Source organism: Glycine soja, chromosome 1 (assembly GCF_004193775.1).
Source record: "Glycine soja cultivar W05 chromosome 1, ASM419377v2, whole genome shotgun sequence".
Classification (NCBI taxonomy): domain Eukaryota; kingdom Viridiplantae; phylum Streptophyta; class Magnoliopsida; order Fabales; family Fabaceae; genus Glycine; species Glycine soja.
The window spans coordinates 57,287,543-57,310,755 of record NC_041002.1 but is presented as its reverse complement, the minus strand read 5'-3'; the positions used below and the strand labels follow the sequence as shown (position 1 = coordinate 57,310,755).

The following is a 23,213-nucleotide window of genomic DNA, read 5'->3' as shown; positions in this document are numbered from 1 at the left end:
TGCATATATAAATAAGGGATGTAACCATCAGTTTTATTTTATTTCACACATCACAAAAAAACGGGTTAGGCCCAAAACAAAAAAGTACATGTGTTGAAAAAGATGTCTAAATTGTAATTTTTATTTTATTTCAGACTTCATAAAAATGGACTAGGCCCAAAATGGAAAAAAGATGCATGTGCAAAAAAATGGGAGTGTAAATAGTTGTGTTGATTTTATTTCAGACTTTGCTAAACGGGCTAGGCCCAAAATTGAAAAAAAGAGGTACATGTGTTTAAAAAATGGTGCAAATAGCAAAATGGTGTAAATAGCATGGCTTTTTTTAAATAAACAAATGGGCTAGACCTACGCATTTCTTGTAGTGGTTGGATTAGATTTTTTTTTTTGCTTGTAATAAGAATAAAATTGAGAACTGATAAATAAAATTTTTTATGCATTAATTAATTTGGTTGAAGTAATTGAGATGTGTGTAGAGGAACATACATTGTAACAATCTGTCCAGATTTTACTAATTATCATTCATATAAACAACTATACATATACAATTAACAATAATAATTAATAATTAAAATGTTATGCTTTATAGTTCATGATTAAAATAAATAGAATTCCACCCAAAAATAAAACATAATTTAATGATAAATTCTTCTTAACATAAATTTTTTAAAAATAATTATTTATTTAAAATACTTTATAAAAATATTCACCAACAATATTTGACCACACGGGTTAGACACTCTAGTTATTTATATGCAAAGATAATAGCTTCGAAAAAGGGAAAAATAGAATGAATTGATCGCAAATTATTATAAGATTTTACGATTTCAAATTTTCTTACAGTCTGTTTGGATGGAGAAATTTAATAGGATAATTCAATTTTTTAAAGGATTTTAATTATTTTTCAGTTAAATAAGGGGTTTGGATAAAAAATTTGAAAAGAAATTGAAATTTTAGTATTTTGTTCAGGTATTTAATTAACTTAAATATTAGGATTTCAAATTCTTTCAAAAATGAAAGAATTTGAAATTCTTTTGTGAATACGATAGGTTCTCTCTCGCTCCTTCATTCTCTCACTCTTCTCTCTCTTGTAATAGTTTCTCCCTCCGCACTATTCCGAGAACCTCCGTACTTGTTCAGCTGCCAGCGACGATTTGTGGTGACTACGTCGGAAACAAAGAAGAAAAAGAAGGTGATTGTGTTAGGATACGACAGGTTCTCTCTCGCTCCTTCATTCTTGCAACAGTTTCTCACTCTTCTCTCTCTCTCTCTCTCTTGCAACAGTTTCTCCATCCGCACTATTCTGAGAATCTTCGCACTTGTTCAGCTGTCGCTGGCGATTTCTGGTGACTGTGTTGGAAACGAAAAAGAAAAAGAAGGTGATTGTGATTTCTGGACCTATTGGTTTCAGCAAGAGCCGCCTCACATTGGAACTCGCAAAGCGCTTCAACGGCGAAATCGCCTGTGCCAACTCCATCCAGGTAATATGCACATTCAAACAAACATTTTATTCAACTTATTCTTGTGCTATTGCATTACGTATGAGGTGGCAGTGGTACTCGTAGGGTTTTAGGATTTTAATTTTAGGTTCCATTGTCCTAACTTTCGACTAAAATTATTGTTGAACTAAATTGTAAATAATTAAATTTGTTTAGCTGTTGATAAATTATTATAGTTGATAAATTATTATTGTTGTTGTTGCTGATAATTTTTTATGCAACTTTTATTAATTAATGATGTGAGCAAAGGTAAATTCACACAATAATAATAATGTTTATTGAAAAGTATATTAAAATAAAACAATGTATTGATAAAAAATTTTGTCCAACCAAATCAACAAATATGCACAGACAGGCCGAAAAGAAAAATAGAAAAAGAAAAGGAAATGGGGTTGATGGCATAGGACCCGGTAGAGCTAAAACCTACCTTTTATCGTTGAAATACCATATGTCCTATATATGACTTAGAAATTTTATTGGCTTTTACAGAAACAACTAATGATGACACAACATTTACACAATTCTTGTATTCATAAATCTTCCCAAATGGTATAGGTAGCTGTAGTGGCTTAGGTGTGTTGTAGACAAGAACAACCTTTCACTTGGACATGAATGCAAGACTACTTCCTCGGCATAATTAAGTTTTATCTATAGAAAATAAGTTTTATCTATAGACTTCTAAATAACATTCTAAGGTGAAATGGTACTAAATATTTTTTATGTTGTGAGTTTTGTAGTGAGCCGTAAATGGAATAATGATTTAAATAGTTAAATTAATATATTTTTAATTGAAATAGATTAAAATATTACATATTTATTGGAATACCACACTCGACAAATAGTATATAGAATTTATAAATGAAAAAAATAATTATTTTATTAAAAAATTGTTTTATTCAAATATAAAATTTAAAAAAAGAATGCATTTGATTATTTTATCAAAATAAGAAATTTTGAAAATGAAGAAATTCAATTGCTTTATCCAAACACAAAATTTTGAAAATGAAGAAATCAATTTATTTATCCAAACACAAAATTTTGAAAATGAATAAATTTAATTTTTTATCCAAACACGAAATTTTAAAAATTAAGGAATTTAAATTGAAGCATTTAAAATTCTCAAAATTTAACATTCTTTAAAATTTTAAATTGTCTCATCCAAACACACTCTTAAGAAAGATATACAAAATTGTAGGGAAAATAGAATCTCCATGACGACAACAAAACCTTCTAATATTATTTGAGAATAAAAATGATTGTTATAACCCCTAGAAGAATTTTTGTTACGGGTTAGACACTCTAGTTATTTATATGAAAAGATAATTCTATTAGCAATGAAATTGAATTACACGATGCTCAAAGAATTTATTTAAAGTTATTATATAAATAATTGTGTTTAATTTTATATTCAAAGAATGTGAGAAATTTATTAAGGGAATAACAAGTTTTTAATTAAATTGTATAGTAATCGCACGAATATTCAAATAAAATTTAAATACACAAAAAAGATAAATTCTCACATTCACATTTTATTTATATTTTTTTTAACTTTGATCATTTATATTTCATTTTAATAGATTATTATCTCATTCATATTTTTGAGCCATTGTGATATTAATGCAAAAATATCTTAATTTTATAAAAAATCTATCTGTCACTTGTAGTAAAATCTTATTTCCCTAAACCCCGAACCCCGAATTCTAAATCCTAAATCCTAAACCTCAAACCCTAAACCCTAAATTACAAACCTCAAATCTCAAACCCTGCACCATAAACCCTAGACCCTAGACCCTAACCCCAAACCCTCAACCCTCAACCATAAACCAAAAACACTTAGCCCCAAAAACTACCAAAAATCCATAGAAAAATCATAAAAAATAGTTTATTGATATTTCCACTCCTCTTTATAGTTTTGTGCTATCTACTTTGATTGAGATCTAGGGAATGATTTTAATTTTAATTTTATTTCCCCTCCCTCTTCTTGATAGAAAAAGCAATCAAATGATTTGCACTTATTTATTATAATGTTTTTGCTTACATTGCATTGTTTATGTTGATTAAAATAAGGTTTACATGATTATTCCTAGTGCCAAGCCCGACAAATTTTGTAAGAGTTATGCCTGACCCAATGAGCAAATGTCTTTCTCGTCCTCTTTGTTCTTCTTAAAAGAATACAAAGTCAATTAGCCAACAGATATGCATCAGTTAAGGGAGTTTAGGAATGTAATGGAAATTATAATTGATCATATTTTCTCATGCTTGAATGTAACTTTATTCTTTTGTTAGTTTGTATAAAAAGTGCATAATGTACAATATGAAGCATGTATAATGATGGAGTTTGAATTTCTAGAATGCAACTTAGAGATGCAGACAGGGAATAATTTATGAAATGCAAGACTTATGTGTCCGCAAAGGGGAGTGTATTTTTTGGGTATTTTAGGAAGAAAATAAAAATCAAAAGGAGATTGTATTAGTAATAAGGAAAAGTGCAAATAGAAAAAGCCGAAAAATTTATGGATTATTTAAAACTCCTAAAACCCACCATAGATTCACTAAAAAAGCCTAAAACTACCAGAAAAACTCATTAAAAATCATAAAACTCTACTAAAAATATTTAAAACCCTTAAAAATCACCAAAATTCTACTAAAAATGCCTATGAATTGTCCAAAACTATAAAAAAACATTGAAAATCATAACAACTACAAAAAAACCCATTAAAATTTATTAAAAACCAACAAAAAAAATATTGATACACCTAAAAAACACAAAAAAAATTCACTAAAAAGGCCTAGATAGACCTAAAACTACTAAAATACAATAGATCATAAAAAAACCACCACAAATTAATTGATATATCTAAAAGTCACCAAAAAGGCCAAAAATTACCAAAACCATTAAAATTCATTAAAAAAATAATATGTATTATTTAAAACTTCTAAAACCCACCAAAATTTCACTAAAAAGATTAAAACATAAAAAATTCTAATAATCTCACGTCCTAAGAATGGTCTGGTCCGATTTTGAAAAGCATGGTTTATCCACGAATCCAGTTTTAATTTCGTTTTTTTTTTATATTATTTTTAATATAATGAAGTTTTTATTTTTCAAGAATTCCTATTTTGATTAGAAGCGTGAGGGCAAAAAGTCGGAACCACCGGAGAGGAGGGCTTCACACAGAGAATTACGCGGTTGCAGCAGTCAACGCCCGGGATTCCCACGTCCATACCAACCACAACAGGCGGAGAGAGAGTTTAGGCCTTAGTGAGAAGGATAACGCCATTTGGTTTTGGCTTGGAATACGTCATCCACTGTGAGTACTTATATTTTATCGCCTTACTGTTTCCCCCTCTTCCTGTCGTCGCAGTTTAGCGAAATCTAATAATTCTAGGGTTTTTCTCCTTCGAAGATCAATCAACTGGGCTTTGAAATGGTGAAGGAGACCGAATACTATGACGTGCTGGGTGTCAGCCCTACGGCATCCGAAGCCGAGATTAAGAAAGCTTATTACATTAAGGTAATAATCTAATTATCAATCCTTTTTTCTTGTTTGCGTTATTTGTTCTCTCTTCATATCTAACGATGGAATTATTAAATTGATTATTTGAGCCGATGATACGGTATTACGCAGAACTACGTAACTATTTTGCTTTGCAAGCTATCCTAAACCTCAATAGATCCGTCTAATCTCATTTACCCGTTTAAATGGACAGAAAATAGCAGATACGTATGTCCTATGGCTGGATCTGTCCTTTTTGTTGATTTCAAATGAGATGTCTACTCGCCTTGATTGCTTGCTCTATCTAATACTAGCTAGCTTACAATTACATACGATGAAATTGAAATGCTTCTACAGCCAATGGCAGTCTAACTTTGGAAATCTAAAATATATCTTCATAGTGTCTTCTTTTGTACTTTATTTACTGTTTCGGTGGTTATCATCTTTTACCAAATTTTAAAATATGATCAAGTAGTTTGATCATGTTATTTATTAATTTTCTTCTATACCATATGTGCAGGCACGGCAAGTGCATCCAGATAAAAACCCAAATGACCCTCTTGCTGCACAAAATTTTCAGGCAAGAATGTTATGTTTCAGTTTAGGACTAATTAAAGGCACAGAATGCCATCTGACCTGGATTGTCTAGTTATTTGATGAAAAGAATTTTCCTCTCTGGTTCACCACTAGTTATTCCCGATATGTTTGATACTCTGGTTTTAGGTTTTAGGTGAGGCTTACCAAGTTCTGAGTGACCCAGCTCAAAGACAAGCTTATGATGCTCATGGAAAATCAGGAATTTCAACGTTAGTTTCCGTTCTTTTCAATAATATATTACGTAATAGTCAAATATTAAGTGTGATAGGATTTGGAAATTTGTAATCTTGTTAAGGGATCTTGTAGCATTTTAGTGTAGAAACATTTCTCTTGTGCTTATGTCTTCTTTTCGTTCTTTTCAGTGAAGCAATTATTGATCCTGCAGCAATCTTTGCCATGCTTTTTGGTAGTGAGCTTTTTGAGGAATATATAGGTCAGTTAGCCATGGCATCAATGGCTTCAATGGACATCTTTACTGAAGGAGAACAATTTGATAGTAAAAAGTTGCAAGAGAAAATGAGGGTATAACTATAATCTTTCTAACAACTGCATTCTCTTCTGGCTACTTTTATATATTTTATGTATGTATCTAATAACTGCATTCGTTTGTGACTTTTGTACATGTACATATCACCTCTTGCTAATTATTATAGAATTCTGATGTGACTATGCATGTTGCAACTAGTTATCACACCCATTAATAATCCAGTACTTTCCTAATTGGCTTTTGTTTGGTCAATGGTTCTTATAAGGATTATTACTAATCAGTTGCTACTGATATGCAAGCCTCATAAAGCAATTTCTCCCAATTTTTCCATGTTTAACACTTTTTGTTTCAACAGCAGTGCTTGGTGGAATTTACACTATTGTACATAATTAAGAATGGGAATGACTAAGTCTATACTGTTAGTCTTCGTTCATCTATATTTATAATGAGAGATAAGGACTTATATAAGAAAGACAGGCACAATCTAATAACATATAATAATCTAATAAATATTTTCTAACATGTCCCTTCAAGCTAGAAAATTGATGTTAATGATGCTCGTGTTGCAAGTATAATATAATTTATTCAATTTTTTTTTAATTCTTTGGTGAAGATGTGTGCAAGTTGTTCTCTGTTTTGCATATATCCAGTAACCAGAGGACAGTGTTGAATCTTCTTGTGTCCAAAATGACAATCAGTCTCCATATGCTTCTTTGGTGAAAATTAGGATCAAAGGCAATAAGAATAGCAGCTTGGTTGTTGCTTTGTACTACAACCAAGCTGCTATTCTTGACTTTAGACTTGTTCAATTGAATCGCTTTTATACTTTCGAGTTTTTTTTTTTTTTTGGTACATACTCAAGAGTTTGTGACTTTGCAAGAGTTTACCATGTTTATTGAATTTATTAAAAAAAAAAGGGTTTGACAAGTGATTTTTCTACCTAGAAGCATAAACTCTTACGAGTTGACTTGAGAGTTTGACAATAATGTTTTAATTTGAATATTGCACAAGATAAATGTTTCTTTTTATATAATTAAAAATTATACTACATATTGTTGAATATTATATTATAATTAAAATTCATAATAAATAAATATCTCTGAACATATACATTATATTTTAGATTTACAATGAACAATTTAAATTGTTATATGAGGCTCTATTTTTAATTATTGATCTAATTCTTTAAACAATTTGTTGAAATTAAATTTAGAGATAGAGATAAAAGATGGTAGATTGAAATGTATAAGCAATTAAGAAGAACAAGTATACAAATAAGGATGAAAGGCTGATAGTCTGAGATGGTTAAGAGAAATTTTGGTTAGTTGACTAGTTGTGAGGGTAGTGTGTGAAATGCACATCTAAATGAGAGAAAAGAGTATATTGTTATATTGAAAATTAAAATAACAATTAAATTGTTTAATATATTAATTAAAAATAAAATAATAATATTTAACTATTACCAATTCAGTTACAGTTCAACCATAGTTAAACCATTGAATCATGACCTAGTGCCATTACCAGTTCAATGCTCGGTCTGCTTTTAAAAACCTTGATATAAACAAGATCTTGGGACTTGTTTAATGCCATACTAGTTTTTCTCCATTCTGTTCACATTACCACTCTCCTTTTGAGCAACAAACTAAGGCGGGCACTCTATACACTTCTTGCAAGTCACCATTGAGAAAGGCTAATAATGCCATACATAGCAGCCAAACAGGCTTGAGTGGACCATTAAGTGTGTGTTTGGAAATCCGTTAGAATGGTGTTGAATGGAAGTTTAACACCTTCCAATGCACAAATGGAAAAATAATGTGAGTGATGGATTGAGATTAGCATGGGTTCAGTCGGATGTAACTGTAATTCAAACACATTTTAAATTATCAAGGTTGAACTTCATAGTTTAAAACTATTTACTGTTTACCTTGAAGAAGAGAAACCAAATCCTAAGTCTGATTGTGTTCAAGGGCATGGACATTAGACAAGGCCTCAAAGACTATGGTAGGAATAGTGAAAGTATCAAAGAAGCTACAAAGGAATTAGTAGAACTAGATAAACCATCCTAAGAGACAAAACACAGAAATAGCATACGTATGAGTAAACTTACTTTTCCAAAGGGAAATTGAGAGATCAAGATAGAAACTGGATCAGATTGTAGATAGCAATTTATTGATGGAAAAAGTGTTATACTCCAGGTATTCGAGAGTCCTGGTTCTCTCCCAAAGACAATTCCTCTCCCTCTCAACCCCTATTAATAGGCTATTCCTAGCTAACTAATGGGTAAACTAATCTATCACAACTAACCACTACTTAACAGTACCCCCCCCCCCAGCAAACATTCACCTTGTCCTCAAGGTGAATAGCGGTGACAGGTGCAAACAATGTTCCACAAACAGTTGAATACCTCTATTCTTCTCCTATACCCTATTTTCTGTAATAAAAAGTGTTGACAAAGGGAATGGGTGCTTTAGAACTTGTTTTTGCCACTCAACTAGTTGAACTAGGCTTATTTACTAGCCAGAGGGTCAAATGAAGCATTTTCTTTAAGGCCCATTCTTAAGTCCCACTCTTATTACTAGTTGCCTTGTTGGCAGACCTTCCTGTGTCAAGTTCTATTTTTTCTCTTCGAAGAACCTGAAGCCATTCCATGTTCACAAACGTGAGTTGCACCTTTGCCAATGGTTTCGTCTGCTGCTGGTCAAAGAATTGCTCTGCCCAAGCAATCCACTCTAATGGGTAACTGCAATTGAAGCTTATCAATTCATGCTTTCTTGCCCATGTCCAGCTTTCCTCCACAATGGCCTCCAAATCACCATCCAGCTGCATTTTTGTACTCTTAGATATCAGACATTAAGTCCTCTTTTCTTGAACTGGTTGTTCATCATCCAATTTAGTAGCTGAATACCCTCAATTTCATCCATTTTATTTTGTATATCTGCTACATTTCTGGAAAATGTAACCTCAGTCCTGAGGCCATTATCACAAGTTGTCTTCTTTAGAAGCTCCACCAAGCTTTCTAGCTCCTCTACTATTGTTTCCATTTCACAAGATCCAGCATGTTGCACAACCAAGAAATCTGATAAATACAGAGAGAGATAAAGAGAACAAATCTATAAAGGTTTGTTGAATCTCAACAGAAAAAAGGTTTCTTTTTCAACAAAGGGTTTCCCTTTTACAACTGAGCCACTGCTTTGTTTCTCAAACTAACGAATCTGGATTCCCCTCTTTTACCTACAGCCTACTCTATTTAAACTAAGGACCTACTCGTAACAATTTTAATCACCCATTATTGGCTAATCCTATGCTTTGAGTTGATAAACAAATTCTGGAGAATTTTTTTTTTTTGCTCAGCAAAAATAGATAATTATATTATATGCAGAGTACCAGGGGTACTGAAAATACATATGTTGAAGGTATACACAGCTGGTCCCTAATACTTTCCTAAGGTTCTTATTAAGGACCAGCTAAGCCCAATCCTAGGATTACACCAGACATGCGTCTACTACAGAGAATCCTAGCAACTACCCTCCTTTCCTATTTACCCAAAGGTTTCTCTCAGCTGAGAGGACCGCTGATTGTAGTGCAGTGTAAAATCTTTCTCCATGGCCCTCAGCCATGACCATAGTAGGAGAAGTGCATCATCCAACACTTTACTTGTGATGAAGGTCTGGTTGTCAAATACTGTCTTATTTCTGTGATGCCATATGGTCCATGTGAGGGCTACCCACCAGCGCTTCCATCTTGCAGCCTTGGTACCACCAGCGTTCCCAATGGTGTGCTGCAGAAAGTGTTCCTTCGGGTTCTATGGGAAAGCAACCTTTGTTTTCACCAAGGATAATGATTCCCACCAGAGGGGGATTGTTTTGCTGCAGTTGAAGAAAAGGTGTGCTGCATTCTCCTCCATATTATTGCACAGTGGGCACCTCGAGTCTGTTAATTCCACTTGTCTCCTTCTCAGGTTAGCCTTTGTTGGTAACCTGTCTCTAATGAGCCTCCATGCAAACAACAAATTCTGGAGAATAATGCTTGAGTGTCTCAACCCACACTCAGCTAAAGCTGAGTTTATATATATATATATATATATGGGGTTTAATACAAGCTGTCTATCTATGACAGATGGTTACAGTAGAGAGAGAATAATATAACTATATAAATCTAACACTTTGTATGGGATGGAGTCAACACATGATCTATGATATTGTGTCTCGATTTGCTCAAAGCATTACTTTCTTTGGGAGTACCCTTGCGTGATGTGTTATTTTCTTTTTCTATCTTATTTATTAGAAAAGAAATTATTAGGGATAATATTTGGGCATTTACATCAATCTTGTCCTTTCGAAAAGAGGAATTCATGGCTTCAGATTTACCATACACAATTTTGGAAATTATCATAGGAAGGGAGAGAGAGAACAGAAAGAAAATTTTGATTGACTTGTGTTGTAAGTTTTTTTTAATAATGCTTAACTAGTGGAGTAATTTTCCGACACCAAACAATAGGAGATTGACTTGTATCTACTAAAGGAGTGAATATGGCAATATTTTTATTTCATCTCATTCTTTATTTTACGGATACAAAACAAATGTGTCCCTAGACTTTCAGAGGAAGAGTGAATTTTTGTTGTAAATTTGATGAGAAATAGCAGTAAATGTTACATTTATTTATTTGGTTTTGGAGCATCAGTTTTATGTAAGCAGTAGCTAGTCCATCTCTGTTTATTTGGCACGGTCATCTTGAAGAAATTATATATTTATCTGTCTTAGGTGCATGTGTTTGTTTTTTATTATTTTTTTAGCAAAAAAGGGAAGGCAAGATCAATAGAAGTAGACATCCCAACGAGGTTGGCACCCCTACTTCTACCAATTGAAACAGCCAGCCCAAATATCATATATATAAAAAAGAAAGAAGATAACAAGAGGCATGAGAGGACATAAAACCAATCTCATGCAAAACAAGAGTCATCTGAACCTATAGTTAGGAAGACCTGATCTATTCCAAAAGAGGCAATTTTATCTGCATAAACATTACCTTCTCTGAGAATGTGAGAAACTCCAAACTTAATATTTGTAACCAGTTGAAGACATTTGTTCCATCTGTTAACTAAAGTCCAAGGAATACGAATACGAGAGGAGAAAGCCTGGACTACTATGGCTGAATCACATTCTAACCACAAATGATTCCAACCTTTATCAACAACAATCTCAACAGCCAATACAACGCCCAACAGCTCAGCAATAAAGCTTTAGAAATTCCCAGATTCTTGGCAAAGCAACCCATGGAAGCATTAGAGGACTCCCGGAAAATGCCACCGTAAGCAGCAAACACTGGACAACTTCTAGCAGCCATATCAGTATTGACTTTGAGGGAGACACCATAACGTAGGCTTCAAAGAACCTCCGGAGTTAACCACAAAAGGTTTAAGATGGAGCCTAGACCAAAAGGACTGAGGGAAACCCTCAAGATCCATCCAAGGCTCTGATAAAAAACAAATTCCGGCTTGTAAAGATCACTAAGCTTACTCCATCAATCTAGTTTCAGAATTTTCCAAGCCTCTAGCATTCCAGTAAAATAACTTCATTAGGCAATATTAGCGAGACCAACCCCGAAAAGGGGTTTGTGCTAAACAACATTCTTGCATTGCTTAGCACTCTTCTTTGACTTTTTCCTTTGAGCCTTGGAGATGACAGTAGTGAAACCCATATTGTCAAATGAAAGACGATGTTGGTCGGACTCCTCCAATCTTTATCAACTTAATCTGCACATAGGTTGGATAAAACTCGCATATCACTATTAACAATATCATCAAGTGACTTTTAGTTGATGAACTGGAGACATGGGTAGGAGTCTCTAGATGCAACAAACTATTAAACACCTTGTCTATAGTCAAGTGACTTTGGTTGTTTGGAGAGACTAGAAGGTCTTCTTGAGGCTCTGACAAATGGACTAGATCTTTTGAAGCGTGGTCTTCGTTCTGTATCTTTGGGACCTTCTCCATTCCTCCTTCTTTCCTCCATCTTTCTCGTAGAAGCTATCAGAGACATGACTAGAGGTTGAAGAAGCTGAGTCCTTAACTTACTTTTCATTTTGATTGATTGGCTCCTTGTTTTTGCCTTCATTTTTGTTTCTCTTCTATTGCAACTGTCAACTGAATGACCAATTACCTGGCAAAAACAGCTAAAAAGGGTAATTTTTCACAAACCCCTCCAACAAAAAAAAGAAGCAAAGTTTTCCCTTTCTACAAGAATCTCATTGTGCAGCTTTCCTGTTAGGTCAATGTCCACCAAAATGCGAGCATAGTGTCCATATACACGTTTCTTGGTAGCTTCATTGACGACAATCGGCATACCAATGCTAGCAAGTGTTTGGGGTCTCCAATACTCTTGTGGAAGATCATGGAGCCTAATCCAACACTGAGTGTGAATTTGTTTGATGCTGTTGGGATTAAAATCCGGCATCCACTGCGAGGGTCCCTAGATGTAGGCTCCAAGCCCCTATTGACCAAACACTTCTTAGATCTTCCTGGGATGAGAAACAGAACTCATAGTACCCTTTTCCCAGTGGAATCAATCTCCAGTTGCCTATAGGGTTCCATAGTTTGTCAAAATTCTCCTTCAGATCCTTCAAAGTCAGCAGCTTGTCTTCCTTAGCAAAGATCAATCTTCCATGAAGATTTTTTTTGCAACCACTTACCCTTTCTGATATTCTTCTTTCAAGATTTTTATTGAGACTGAATCTCCCTTTAAGCTAGGTGTTTATTGTCATTGTTGTCTTGACAGATTTATTCTTGATACAGGTTGTTCAGAAGGAGAGAGAAGAAAAGCTTGCAGAGATACTGAAAAATAGACTCAACCAATATGTTCAAGGAAACAAAGAGGGTTTTGTTAATGATGCAGAAGCTGAAGTAGCCCGGCTATCTAATGCAGGTACTGTTCCCTAAGAATAATTCCAGACATGTGAGGAACATGTAGGACAAATGTGTTATGTAGCTGCAAAATTACATTATCAGAATACATAGTTACATCTCATTTTGATGCTTTTTTGGTTACAAATCAATCTGTGGTTGTAAAAAGTCCTTCAAATTAATATTTCTTGTTTATAAAATCATGATATGTTTAAAAAGATTGACTTTACATGACATGGAAAAAACATTTGCCTAATATTTGAATATCAACCTAACTCTCCTTAGCAGGATTGTAACTGAGGTACTTTTGCTGAATTAAGTTGTTGTCATACTTGTCATTATACAGCTTATGGGGTTGATATGTTGAATACCATTGGCTACATATACGCAAGGCAGGCAGCAAAAGAGCTAGGGAAGAAAGCAATTTATTTGGGTGTGCCTTTTATTGCTGAGTGGTTTAGAAACAAAGGGCACTCTATTAAATCTCAAGTTACAGCAGCAACAGGTGAGCAAACTTTGTACTTTTTAGCCTTTCCTGGCTGTCATATGATTTCTTGATGCCAATCATGTGATTAACTTCATATCATGTCTTAATATACTATTTTACTTTCATTTTCCACCTTGGGTGTTTCTTGAGGCTTGGTTGGATTGAATTGACCTTGCCCATAAAGGCTTTGGTAAAACAGTGAACCAGACTTTTGTGGCAAAGTACAGTTCATGTGAAAAAAAAGAAAAACAGTTTTTCTGAATGTGCTTGAGTGAGTTTTACCACTCAGCTGAATGATCTATTTATATTTATGAGGATTACAATTTACAAAGATAATCAATGCCAACTACAATTTAAAAGGAGCAATTAAGTTATCACAACTTCCTAAGATACGTTGAGCCTAGCTATACAAAGTACCTAGGCTACTTGGAAAGTAGAAGAACCATTGTAGTTGAAATCAAGATCTTACTCTGGAACAGGATGGGGAATTAGGATCGTAAATCGAAAGATCTAACACGGATTCTCTAGGTTTAGAGAAAATATTTTATTTCTCAATGGATCCAGAATAATGGTACAATCAATATTTATGCGGAGTGAATCTGCTATAAATAAGGAAAATAAATCTCCTGTAAACAGGAAACAAATCTCCCATAAATATATAGAGAGAGAGAGAGAGAAGGAAATACAATAACCAAGATTAAAACTTCCGAAAATATATTTGATCTAATTTTATTCAGATTTATTTCCTATAGGAGTATACTTACCTTGTGTAACTCTTTCTTTTCTTTTAGTCATGTTGTGAATCTAACTATAGTTGGTAGTTAGACAGTTAGTTAGGACAGCTGTTTGACAGCTGTCACTAACTCAAGTTAGTTGACACCTACATAACTGTAACTGTTATATAAACTGTATTGTTCTCAGTTTCTGTTTGGGTTGAATACAATATTCTTTCACCTCAATTTAGTTCTCTCTCAATTTTACTTTTAAGATTCGTATATGGTATCACAAAGCTAGTTTTTCAATTCTAGGCTTTTTTCATTGCTTCCGCAAATCCTCCTCCTCCTCCGCCACCGGAGCACATTGCGACACCTCTTTCCAATGTGATTCCGGTGAACACTGCGAGTCAAACTCTATGATGGTATCAGAGCTTGAGGTCTATCCATGGCGACTAATCAGAATTTCGCTTCTGCTACTTCTTTTCATCCGATTTCTCAGAAGTTGGATGATTCTAACTTCCTGCTATGGAGGCAACAGGTAGAACCTGTCATCAAGGCTCATAAACTTCAGCATTTCGTGGCAAGTCCTCAGATCCCAATGCACTTTCTCACAGATGCAGATTGTGAAGCTAGAAATGAAAATCCAGCATACACCGATCGGGAACAACAAGATCAGATTCTCGTATCGTGGCTCCAATCGACTCATTCAGTTTTCATCCTATCTCGAATTATCGGATGTGTTCATTCATATCAGCTTTGGGAGCATATCCATGAGTATTTTCAAAAGCAAACACGTGTGAAAGCTAGGATTCTTCGAACAGAACTCAGAACTACAATGCTTGAGCAAAAACCAATGTGTGAGTTTCTTTTGCGCATCAAATGCATAGTTGATGCGCTTGGATCGTGTGGAGATCATGTTCTTCCGTGTGTGAACACCTTGACGCGATTCTTGAAGGCTTACCAGGGGAGTACGGTCCAGTGATCGAAAGTAAGTTTGAACCACTTCCGATTGGAGAAGTAGAGGCACTGCTGCTCGCACATGAGGCACGCATGAAAAAGTTTCAGAAGCGCTTCGCTGATTCACCATTGATTAATGTTGCTCAAGGTTACAATTCATCCTCAAATAATTTCAGTTCACAAATCAATCCAATTATTCTGGAAATCGTGGTGACTTCAATCGTGGCAATGGCTACAGTTGTGGAGGCAGTGATTCTGACTATGGCGGTGGCTACAGTGGCGGAGGCAATGGCTTTGGCCGTGTTGGAGGTCGTCGTGGGGGCGGTAGAGGTCGTAGTCGTTATGCAAATTTCCAGTGCCAAGTTTGCTTCAAATTTGGTCACACAGCAGCGGTGTGTCATTTTCGTTATGATTCTGATTTTCAGCCAAACGCATCTCTCACGCTGATGGAACCAGAACTCTTCAAACACCTTCGGTTCAGAACAAAACCAGGGAACTAATTCTCACAAAGACTCCCAACCTAGTGCAATGCTGGTTAATTCTGAAAATCAAGATCCTAACTCTACTACTTGGATAGGTTCGGATGCATCATAACTGGAGAGTCTCAAAACATCCAGCAGCTTGGTCCATTTGAGGGACCAGATCAAATATACATAGGTAATGGCCAAGGCCTTTCTATTAAGTCTTCTGGTTACACAAAGTTTGTTTCCCCTATTAATCCTAGAGTCAGTCTGCCCTTAAAACAATTATTACATGTACCTGCCATCACTGAAAACTTAATCAGTGTCAGCAAATTTTCTAAGGATAACAATGTTTTCTTTGAATTTTATCCTAATCATTGTGCTGTGAAATCACAGGGAACCAATGAATCCTACTTCAAGGTTCTGATGGCCTCTACATATTTCCGCATCTTGCAGTCAAAGATTTTGTCTCAGCCACCTGCTTACTTTCAAATTCCAATGTTGATTCTGTTGTTACTTCTGTTTCTAGTGGTTCTAATACACAAATTTCTGATTCCTTTGTAAATATTGTTTCTGATGTTAAAACAACACCTAGCACTAGCTCTCAAACTATATGGCACCTTAGATTGGGCCATCCTAATGCTAATGTACTAAGGCTTGTGCTTAATCATTGTAATATACTCATAGTTTTTTTTTTATCAGCAAATTTATAAATTGTATTAATAACTGTGAGTACCAGAGGTACTAAATATACAAGGTAGAAACCAGCAGACTAGCAAAACCATAGGTCCTACGAATCATGTGCCAATCTAAAGAGAATACAATAACCCTGCACTGCTACCCTAATCAAAAAATGTTGTTGATAAATTACTAGACCAATAGTTGTAGGGCTGGGCAAAGCCTTTCTCCAGCTGTCTAAACCAAGACCAAACTAGGAAAATAGCATCATCCATTAGCTTGGATCCATTAAAAGCCTCATTTAGGAAAACAATCCGGTTTCGATGCTGCCAGATTGACCAGGTCAATGCCACCCACCAACACTTCCACCTAACCTGCAGATTCTTTCCTTTTGAGATAAGCGTGTGCTGCATGTAATTCTGCCTAGGAATGGGGGAGAATACTCCCACACTTTTGGTCTAAGCTAGGGATTCCCACCATAAGGGGAGAATTCTTGGACAATTAAAAAACAGGTGGGAGGCTTCCTTCTCCTGTCTACTGCAGAAGGGGCACATCAAATCGTTCAGCTGAACCTGTCTTCTCCGCAAATTCCCTTTAGTTGGGATTCTATCTTTGATCAATCGCCAAGCAAATGTTGTTGCTTTTAAAGGGATTTTGAGCTGCCATAGGTCCTCTAAAGCCTCATCCACAGTCTAGGCTGCTGGTCCTTCTAGTAGCATACGGTATGCGCTCCTTGTAGAAAATTGGCCATTAGGTTCTGGTTTCCAAACCCAGCAGTCTGATGTCCAACGATCAATATGACCCCGCGAGATATCATCCAAGAAACTGGCTGCCGCTTGCACCTCATTGTCAAAAAGGTGTCTTCTCCATTCAAGCTTCCATTCCCAAACATTTGCAGAGTGACATCCCATATCCTGGATAAGCTTCTGCTGTTGACAGGATATATTATACAATCTGGGATATTTCGCCCTTAAAGGTTCCTGTTCCATGAGCCAGCAGTCCTCCCAAAACCTGATTTTGTCCCCACACCCCACTTTCCAATTTATTGCAGATTGAAACAGACCATGCACAGCTTGTTCATGGATGACTGACCTTAAATCCTGCCACCATATGGATTCATTGGTGACTGATGTTCACAACTATGTTTGAATTTTGTGCTGCTTGTTGTGTTGGAAAGTCACATAGACTATCATCTTTTCTATCTGAAACTGTATATTCTGCTCCTCTTGAACTTATATACAGTGATTTATGGGGACCATCTCATATTTCATCCTGAAATGGTTTCTCTTATTATATCATCTTTGTTGATGCCTATTCTAAGTTCACTTGGATCTGTTTTCTTAAAAATAAATCAGAAAAATTTTCTGTTTTTCAGCAATTTAAAACCATGAATGAACTCCAATTTGATACCAAAATTAAGAGTGTTCAAATAGATTGGGGAGGTGAATTTAGACCTCTTACCTCATTTCTTCAAAACCCATGGGATCATTCACAGGCTAATTTGCCCTCACACATCATCAAAATGGTGTTGTGGAAAGAAAACACAGGCATATTGTTGAGTTAGGCCTCGCTCTTCTCAAACAAGCTTTTCTCCCTTTAAAATTTTGGGATTTTGCCCTCCAAACTGATGTTTATTTGATAAACTGACTTCCCACTGCTTCTCTTTTTTTTTTGCTCAGCAAAGATAATATTATATATATATAACTTGGAGTACCAGAGGTACTAAATACAAAATAGAAGCCACCATACAAAAGGTTCCACGATCAGACCTATACATTCTGGGAGAGAACCTTTTTATGCGTGGAAAATGAAATGACATTTAATATCCCACAATGATCTATCCCCTACTGAAAATAAAACCCTTGTCTAATGCTATTGGACCATTGGTTAAAGTGAATAGAGAAATCCTTCTCAAAGTTTCTAAGCCAAGTCCAGAGAATGAATGTTGCATCTTCAAACAATTTATTAGCATTGAAAGCTGCATTAGAAAAGACTATGGAATTCCTTAGCTTCCAAATAGACCACATTAGTGCCATCCACCAGCATTGCCATCTCTTGAGCCGAGCACCATCCACTTGAATATCGATAAACTGCTGGAAGTGTTGTTTAGGGGTGAGGGGGATAGCACCTTTTAAATTCAGCCAAGACATAGTTTCCCACCAAAGAGGCTGGATTTTGCTACAGTGTAGGAATAGGTGAGTTGCATCCTCCTCTTTGATTCTGCAAAAAGGGCATGAGATGTCAGTGAGCTGCACTTGTCTCCGCTGTAAATTTAGCCTTGTAGGTAATCTATCCCTGAGTAGCCTCCACACAAAGACAGTTACTTTGCTTGGGACCTTTATGCTCCATAATTTTGAATAACACTCATCCAGTGTTCCAGCTTCTAATCCTTCCCCAAGCATACTATAGGCAGTATGAGCTGAATATTGACCAGTTGGATCTCCAAGCCACTCCCATCCATCAAAATCTTGTTGCTGAATAACCTTGTGTTGGACCTCAGTTAGGAAGCTGACTGCCCTATCAATTTCACTATCAAACAACGGTCTTCTCCATGTAAAGTTCCATTCCCAGCCACTATCCTTGTGGCTTCCCATCTGTTGTATGAGCTGTTGCTGCTGAAGGGAAATTGAGTATAGTCTGGGAAATTTTTCAGTCAATGATTCCTCTCCACAAATCCACCTATCCTCCCAGAATTTAAATTTATCACCGCTGCCAACCTTCCACTTCATGCCTTTCTGAAGAATCTGACCCTGTTGAGATTGAATTAGAGCCCTTTTTAGATCTCCCCACCAAACTGATTCAGCCCCCACTCTGTCTACTTCGAATAAACCCCTCCATCCTCCATATTTGGATTCAAGAACTCTAGCCCATAATTCTCCTTTATTCTGCATGAGATTCCACAACCATTTTCCAAGTAATGCGAAATTAAACTGATTAATATCCTTAATGCCCAAGCCGCCCTTCTCTTTTGGTAAACAAATTGACTTCCACGACACCCATGCAATCTTATTTTGATCTAAACCTCCTCCCCACAGGAACCTACGCTGCACCCGCACCAATTTCTCCGCCACTACTTTAGTTACCCTGAAAAAAGAAAAGAAATAAATCGGGATCGACGTTAGCACTGATTTTATTAATGTCACTCTCCCCCCAAGGATATATGTTTCTGCTTCCACTTTGTTAACTTCCCCTCACATTTATGAATGATAGGGTCCCACAGCTGTCGCCGCCTTGGATTTGCCCCTATTGGTATACCCAGATAAAGTAAAGGAAGTGCCAGCAATCTGCAGTTCAAGTAATTCGCTGCCTAATGTTCCCATTGTTGCGACTGACCAAAAACTCCGAAACAACTCTTTGCAAAGTTGATCTTTAAACCAGAAGCTAGCTCAAACACCCTTAGGATAGTCTTGATTGCAACAACATTCTCCATACTAGCCTCCCCAAAAAAAATTGTGTCGTCTGCATACTGAAGGATGCTAATGTTCACCTTGTGTCTGCCTACTTGGAAGCCCTTGTACAGATTTTCTTGCTTAGCTTTCTTTAATAAGCCATTCAGACCTTCCACCACCACATTAAACAAGAAAGGGGCCAAAGGATCCCCTTGTCTAATACCCCTACTAGGAATGAACTCAGCTGATGGACTGCCATTTACCAGGATTGAAATGGAGGCTGATTTCAAACACCCTTCTATCCATTTAACCCATTTAGGGCAGAAACCTGTTCTTTGCAGCATGTATAGTAAAAAATCCCAAGACACCGAGTCGTATGCCTTCTCGACATCGACTTTGAATACAAGGCACGATTTGCTGTCCCTTTTTGCCTCTTCGATGACTTCATTCGCAATGAGCATGCTGTGTAAAAGGTGTCTTCCCTCAATAAAAGCAGATTGAGACTCATCAATGATGAAGGGCATCACCTTCTTCATTCTATTTGCCAACAGCTTTGATACTATTTTGTACATACAGCCTACTCAGGAAATAGGTCTGTAATCACACAAAAATAGTGGATCAGCCACCTTGGGGATGAGAGTTATGAAGGATGCATTGCAGCCTCTAGGGAAGACACCATTAACATGGAATTCGTCTATGAAGCGAAGGATATCAGGTTTCAGAAGCTGCCAAAACTGTTTTATAAACTTGAAGTTCAATCCCTCGGGTCCTGGACTCTTGTCGCTTCCACAATCCCAAACAGCTTGTTTTACCTCCTCTTCTAGGAAGCGGGCAACCAACATGTCGTTGTGGTGCTGAGATAAAGACTGAAAACAGATTCCGTCAAGCCTGATTCGGTGGGCATATGGTTCCTGAAATTTCTATGCAAAAAAGGATCTCACTTCCTCCTTCACCTTAATTGGGTCAGCAATCCATGTTTCACCCTTCATGAGTCCCTTAAGTAAGTTATTTCTGCGAGTAGCGTTCATCGTCAAGTGAAAATACCGGGAGTTACAATCTCCTTGCTTGATCCACCTTATTCTTGCCTTTTGTCTCAATACCAATTCATGAGCTTGGGCAGCTACCCATAGAGCTTCCTGCAAATCTCTCCTTTGGGTCTCCTCTTGGGTAGTTAGCTGTCTATGAATTGTGTCCACCTCTAGTTTATTTAATTCCTCTTCTATCTTCTTAACCTTCTTCAAAGTGTTTTCGAACTTCTCCCTATTCCAAGTCTTCAGCCCTTGTTTGAGTCTCTTAATTTTTTGTTTGAGAGCAAAGCCACCCCAACCTATTTGCTGGATAGAAGACCAGCAATTATGAACTGTTTCTTTGAATGAAGCATCTGAGGACCAACAATCTAGAATTCTGAATGGTTTCGGGCCCCAATCTATAGATGAGGATCTAAGCATTACTGGACAGTGGTCCGAAAATTTTTTAGGAAGAGTGTTTTGGGTAGTTGCTCGCCATCTGTCAAGCCACTCCGGAGACATCAAGAATCTATCAAGCTTGCTCCGAGATGCCCCATTTGGTCTAAACCAAGTGAAACTGCGACCCACCCATGGTGCTTCCACAACCTCCAGTTCATCTATCCAATCATTGAATTCTTTGATGCTATTAATCCCTGACTCTCTTTGGCATGTACCAAATCTTTCCGCTGGATCCCTGATGTTATTAAAGTCACCTAAGATGCACCATATACCTCCACTCTATGTTATTTTCAGCTGCTTGATCTGCTCCCACAGTGCCCTTTTATTTTGGATATCGCAAGGTGAATATATTGTGACTATGTTGATTGGCAGTGCTTCTTTGATCCATTCCCCACTTAGCAAAATGAAACCATGGCCGATGATCTTATTCTGTAGCTTAAAGGTTCTTTCACTCCATAAACAAAGAATACCTCCAGCTGTATTAGTAGCTGGTTGCATCTCCCAACAGACCTCACCATCTCCCCACAATGATTGGCACATAGTTTTATCAATCAATTCCTTCTTTGTCTCCTGTAAACAGAACATATCGACATTCTCCGTCTTGATCATTCTTCGAATACTTGCCCATTTCACCCCCCTCCCTAGTCCCCTTACATTATACGATATAATATTCATGGGCAATTATCCCTGGCTCCCCTCCTTTCTGCTTCGTTTTTGTCTCTAACCTCCATTTCTTTTAATTTATTGATGATTGATTGCTGACCATCCCCACCTGTAATCCCTAGACAAGTAGCCATCTTCCATATATTGGTAGCCTCTTGAATTTGTTGTGTCTCCTGATTTCCTTCTGTAGCTTCTTCTTGTGTTGCTGGCCTATTTATGCCGTCGCAGGTTATTTTGTAATTGCCCTCCAGCTGCATCAGACCTTGAGATTGATGGGTATTCAAGCTATTAGATCCTCTTTCAACTTCTGTACTAGGTGGAATGGGGCCCGAGTTGTGTTTCTTTTTGAACCACCTCTGTCTAGAGTAAACCTTGCATGTACAGTCCGCTGCACCATTATTATTTTGTGAAGGAAAGCCCAACATATGTGTGTTCTTTGTTGGGGTAGTATTAGTAAAGCCCAAACTTCTATTGGGCCCAATTTCCTTCCCGTAGCTGCACTCACCCACTTCATACCTTGCATCTGAAAGTGTTAACACGTGATGGCTTTGTTGGTTTGAATTTTCGTTTCCAGCTGGCGCACCCAACACTGGCCAGGTTTTAGTTTCCGCCACGTCACCATATTCTTTTGTTTTTTCACATATCTCCACTGTATTTAAGTAAGGAGCTTTATCTTTGTCACAGTTACACCCCACCTCACACTTTCCTTTTTCATGTCTTATCTTCCTCCCTTCTTCAAGAGCGGCGCTCCCAATGCACTGAACATCACCTTCATCCGGTTGCAACTCCTGAGGGGAGGTGACCGTTGGTTGCCGCACTGCACACGCTATCTGTTCAAACATGGTATCCTGACCTGGTGTGGTCCTTACCCGCGGGTCGCAAGCTTTATCCAACGTGGAATGGCAATGTCGATGTCCGTCGGGTAAAAGGTTTGTTCCGTGTCCATCTTCTCCGTCAATGGATGGGTGCGCTGCTCTGTGGGGGTCTGTTGTCTCCGGCGTCGTTATGAGGTGATTGTCGTCTTCCTTCCCCAAAAAGTTAGCTGACCTCGGAGTGGAAATTCCAGAGTAGGTTTCGTCGGAGTCTCTCTCCTCCGACGAAACACATGCGCCACTGCGACATCTGCAACATTCGTTTTTTCCGCCACCGCATTCCTCCACTGCAGACACCCTAAAGCACTCTTTCCCTATGTGTACATCAACCGTGTGCCTTATCATCGGAGCCCAGGGGGTCTTTATAAGCACCCAAGCCCTGTCCAGTCTCCTTTTATCCTCCGCGTCATCATCTATATCCACCAAATCCCCCATAGCCGCTACTATCTGCTGCATGTACTTCATGGCCCATGCCTGAAGCGGGATGCCCCATAGCTGGACCCAAGTTATTCTGAAACCAGTACGCAGGTTTGGACTCCATTTCTCCA

General features: G+C 36.9%; 1 protein-coding gene across 2 annotated transcripts in view; it reads left to right on the top strand.

Annotated features, from left to right (window-relative positions):
* Positions 1–4,624: 4,624 nt before the first annotated feature.
* LOC114368363 (chaperone protein dnaJ 10) overlaps positions 4,625–23,213 on the top strand; it is a 28,341-nt gene continuing 9,752 nt past the window's right edge. The window contains exons 1-7 of one of the 2 annotated variants that reach the window (XM_028325671.1): positions 4,625–4,807; positions 4,904–5,011; positions 5,514–5,573; positions 5,717–5,799; positions 5,953–6,112; positions 12,869–12,998; positions 13,323–13,481. In XM_028325671.1, the coding sequence (XP_028181472.1) occupies positions 4,925–5,011; positions 5,514–5,573; positions 5,717–5,799; positions 5,953–6,112; positions 12,869–12,998; positions 13,323–13,481 (679 nt within the window). In that variant the 5' untranslated portion in view covers positions 4,625–4,807; positions 4,904–4,924. Of the gene's footprint in view, positions 4,808–4,885; positions 5,012–5,513; positions 5,574–5,716; positions 5,800–5,952; positions 6,113–12,868; positions 12,999–13,322; positions 13,482–23,213 lie in introns of both variants that reach the window. The other variant, XM_028325675.1, reaches the window with a different exon arrangement.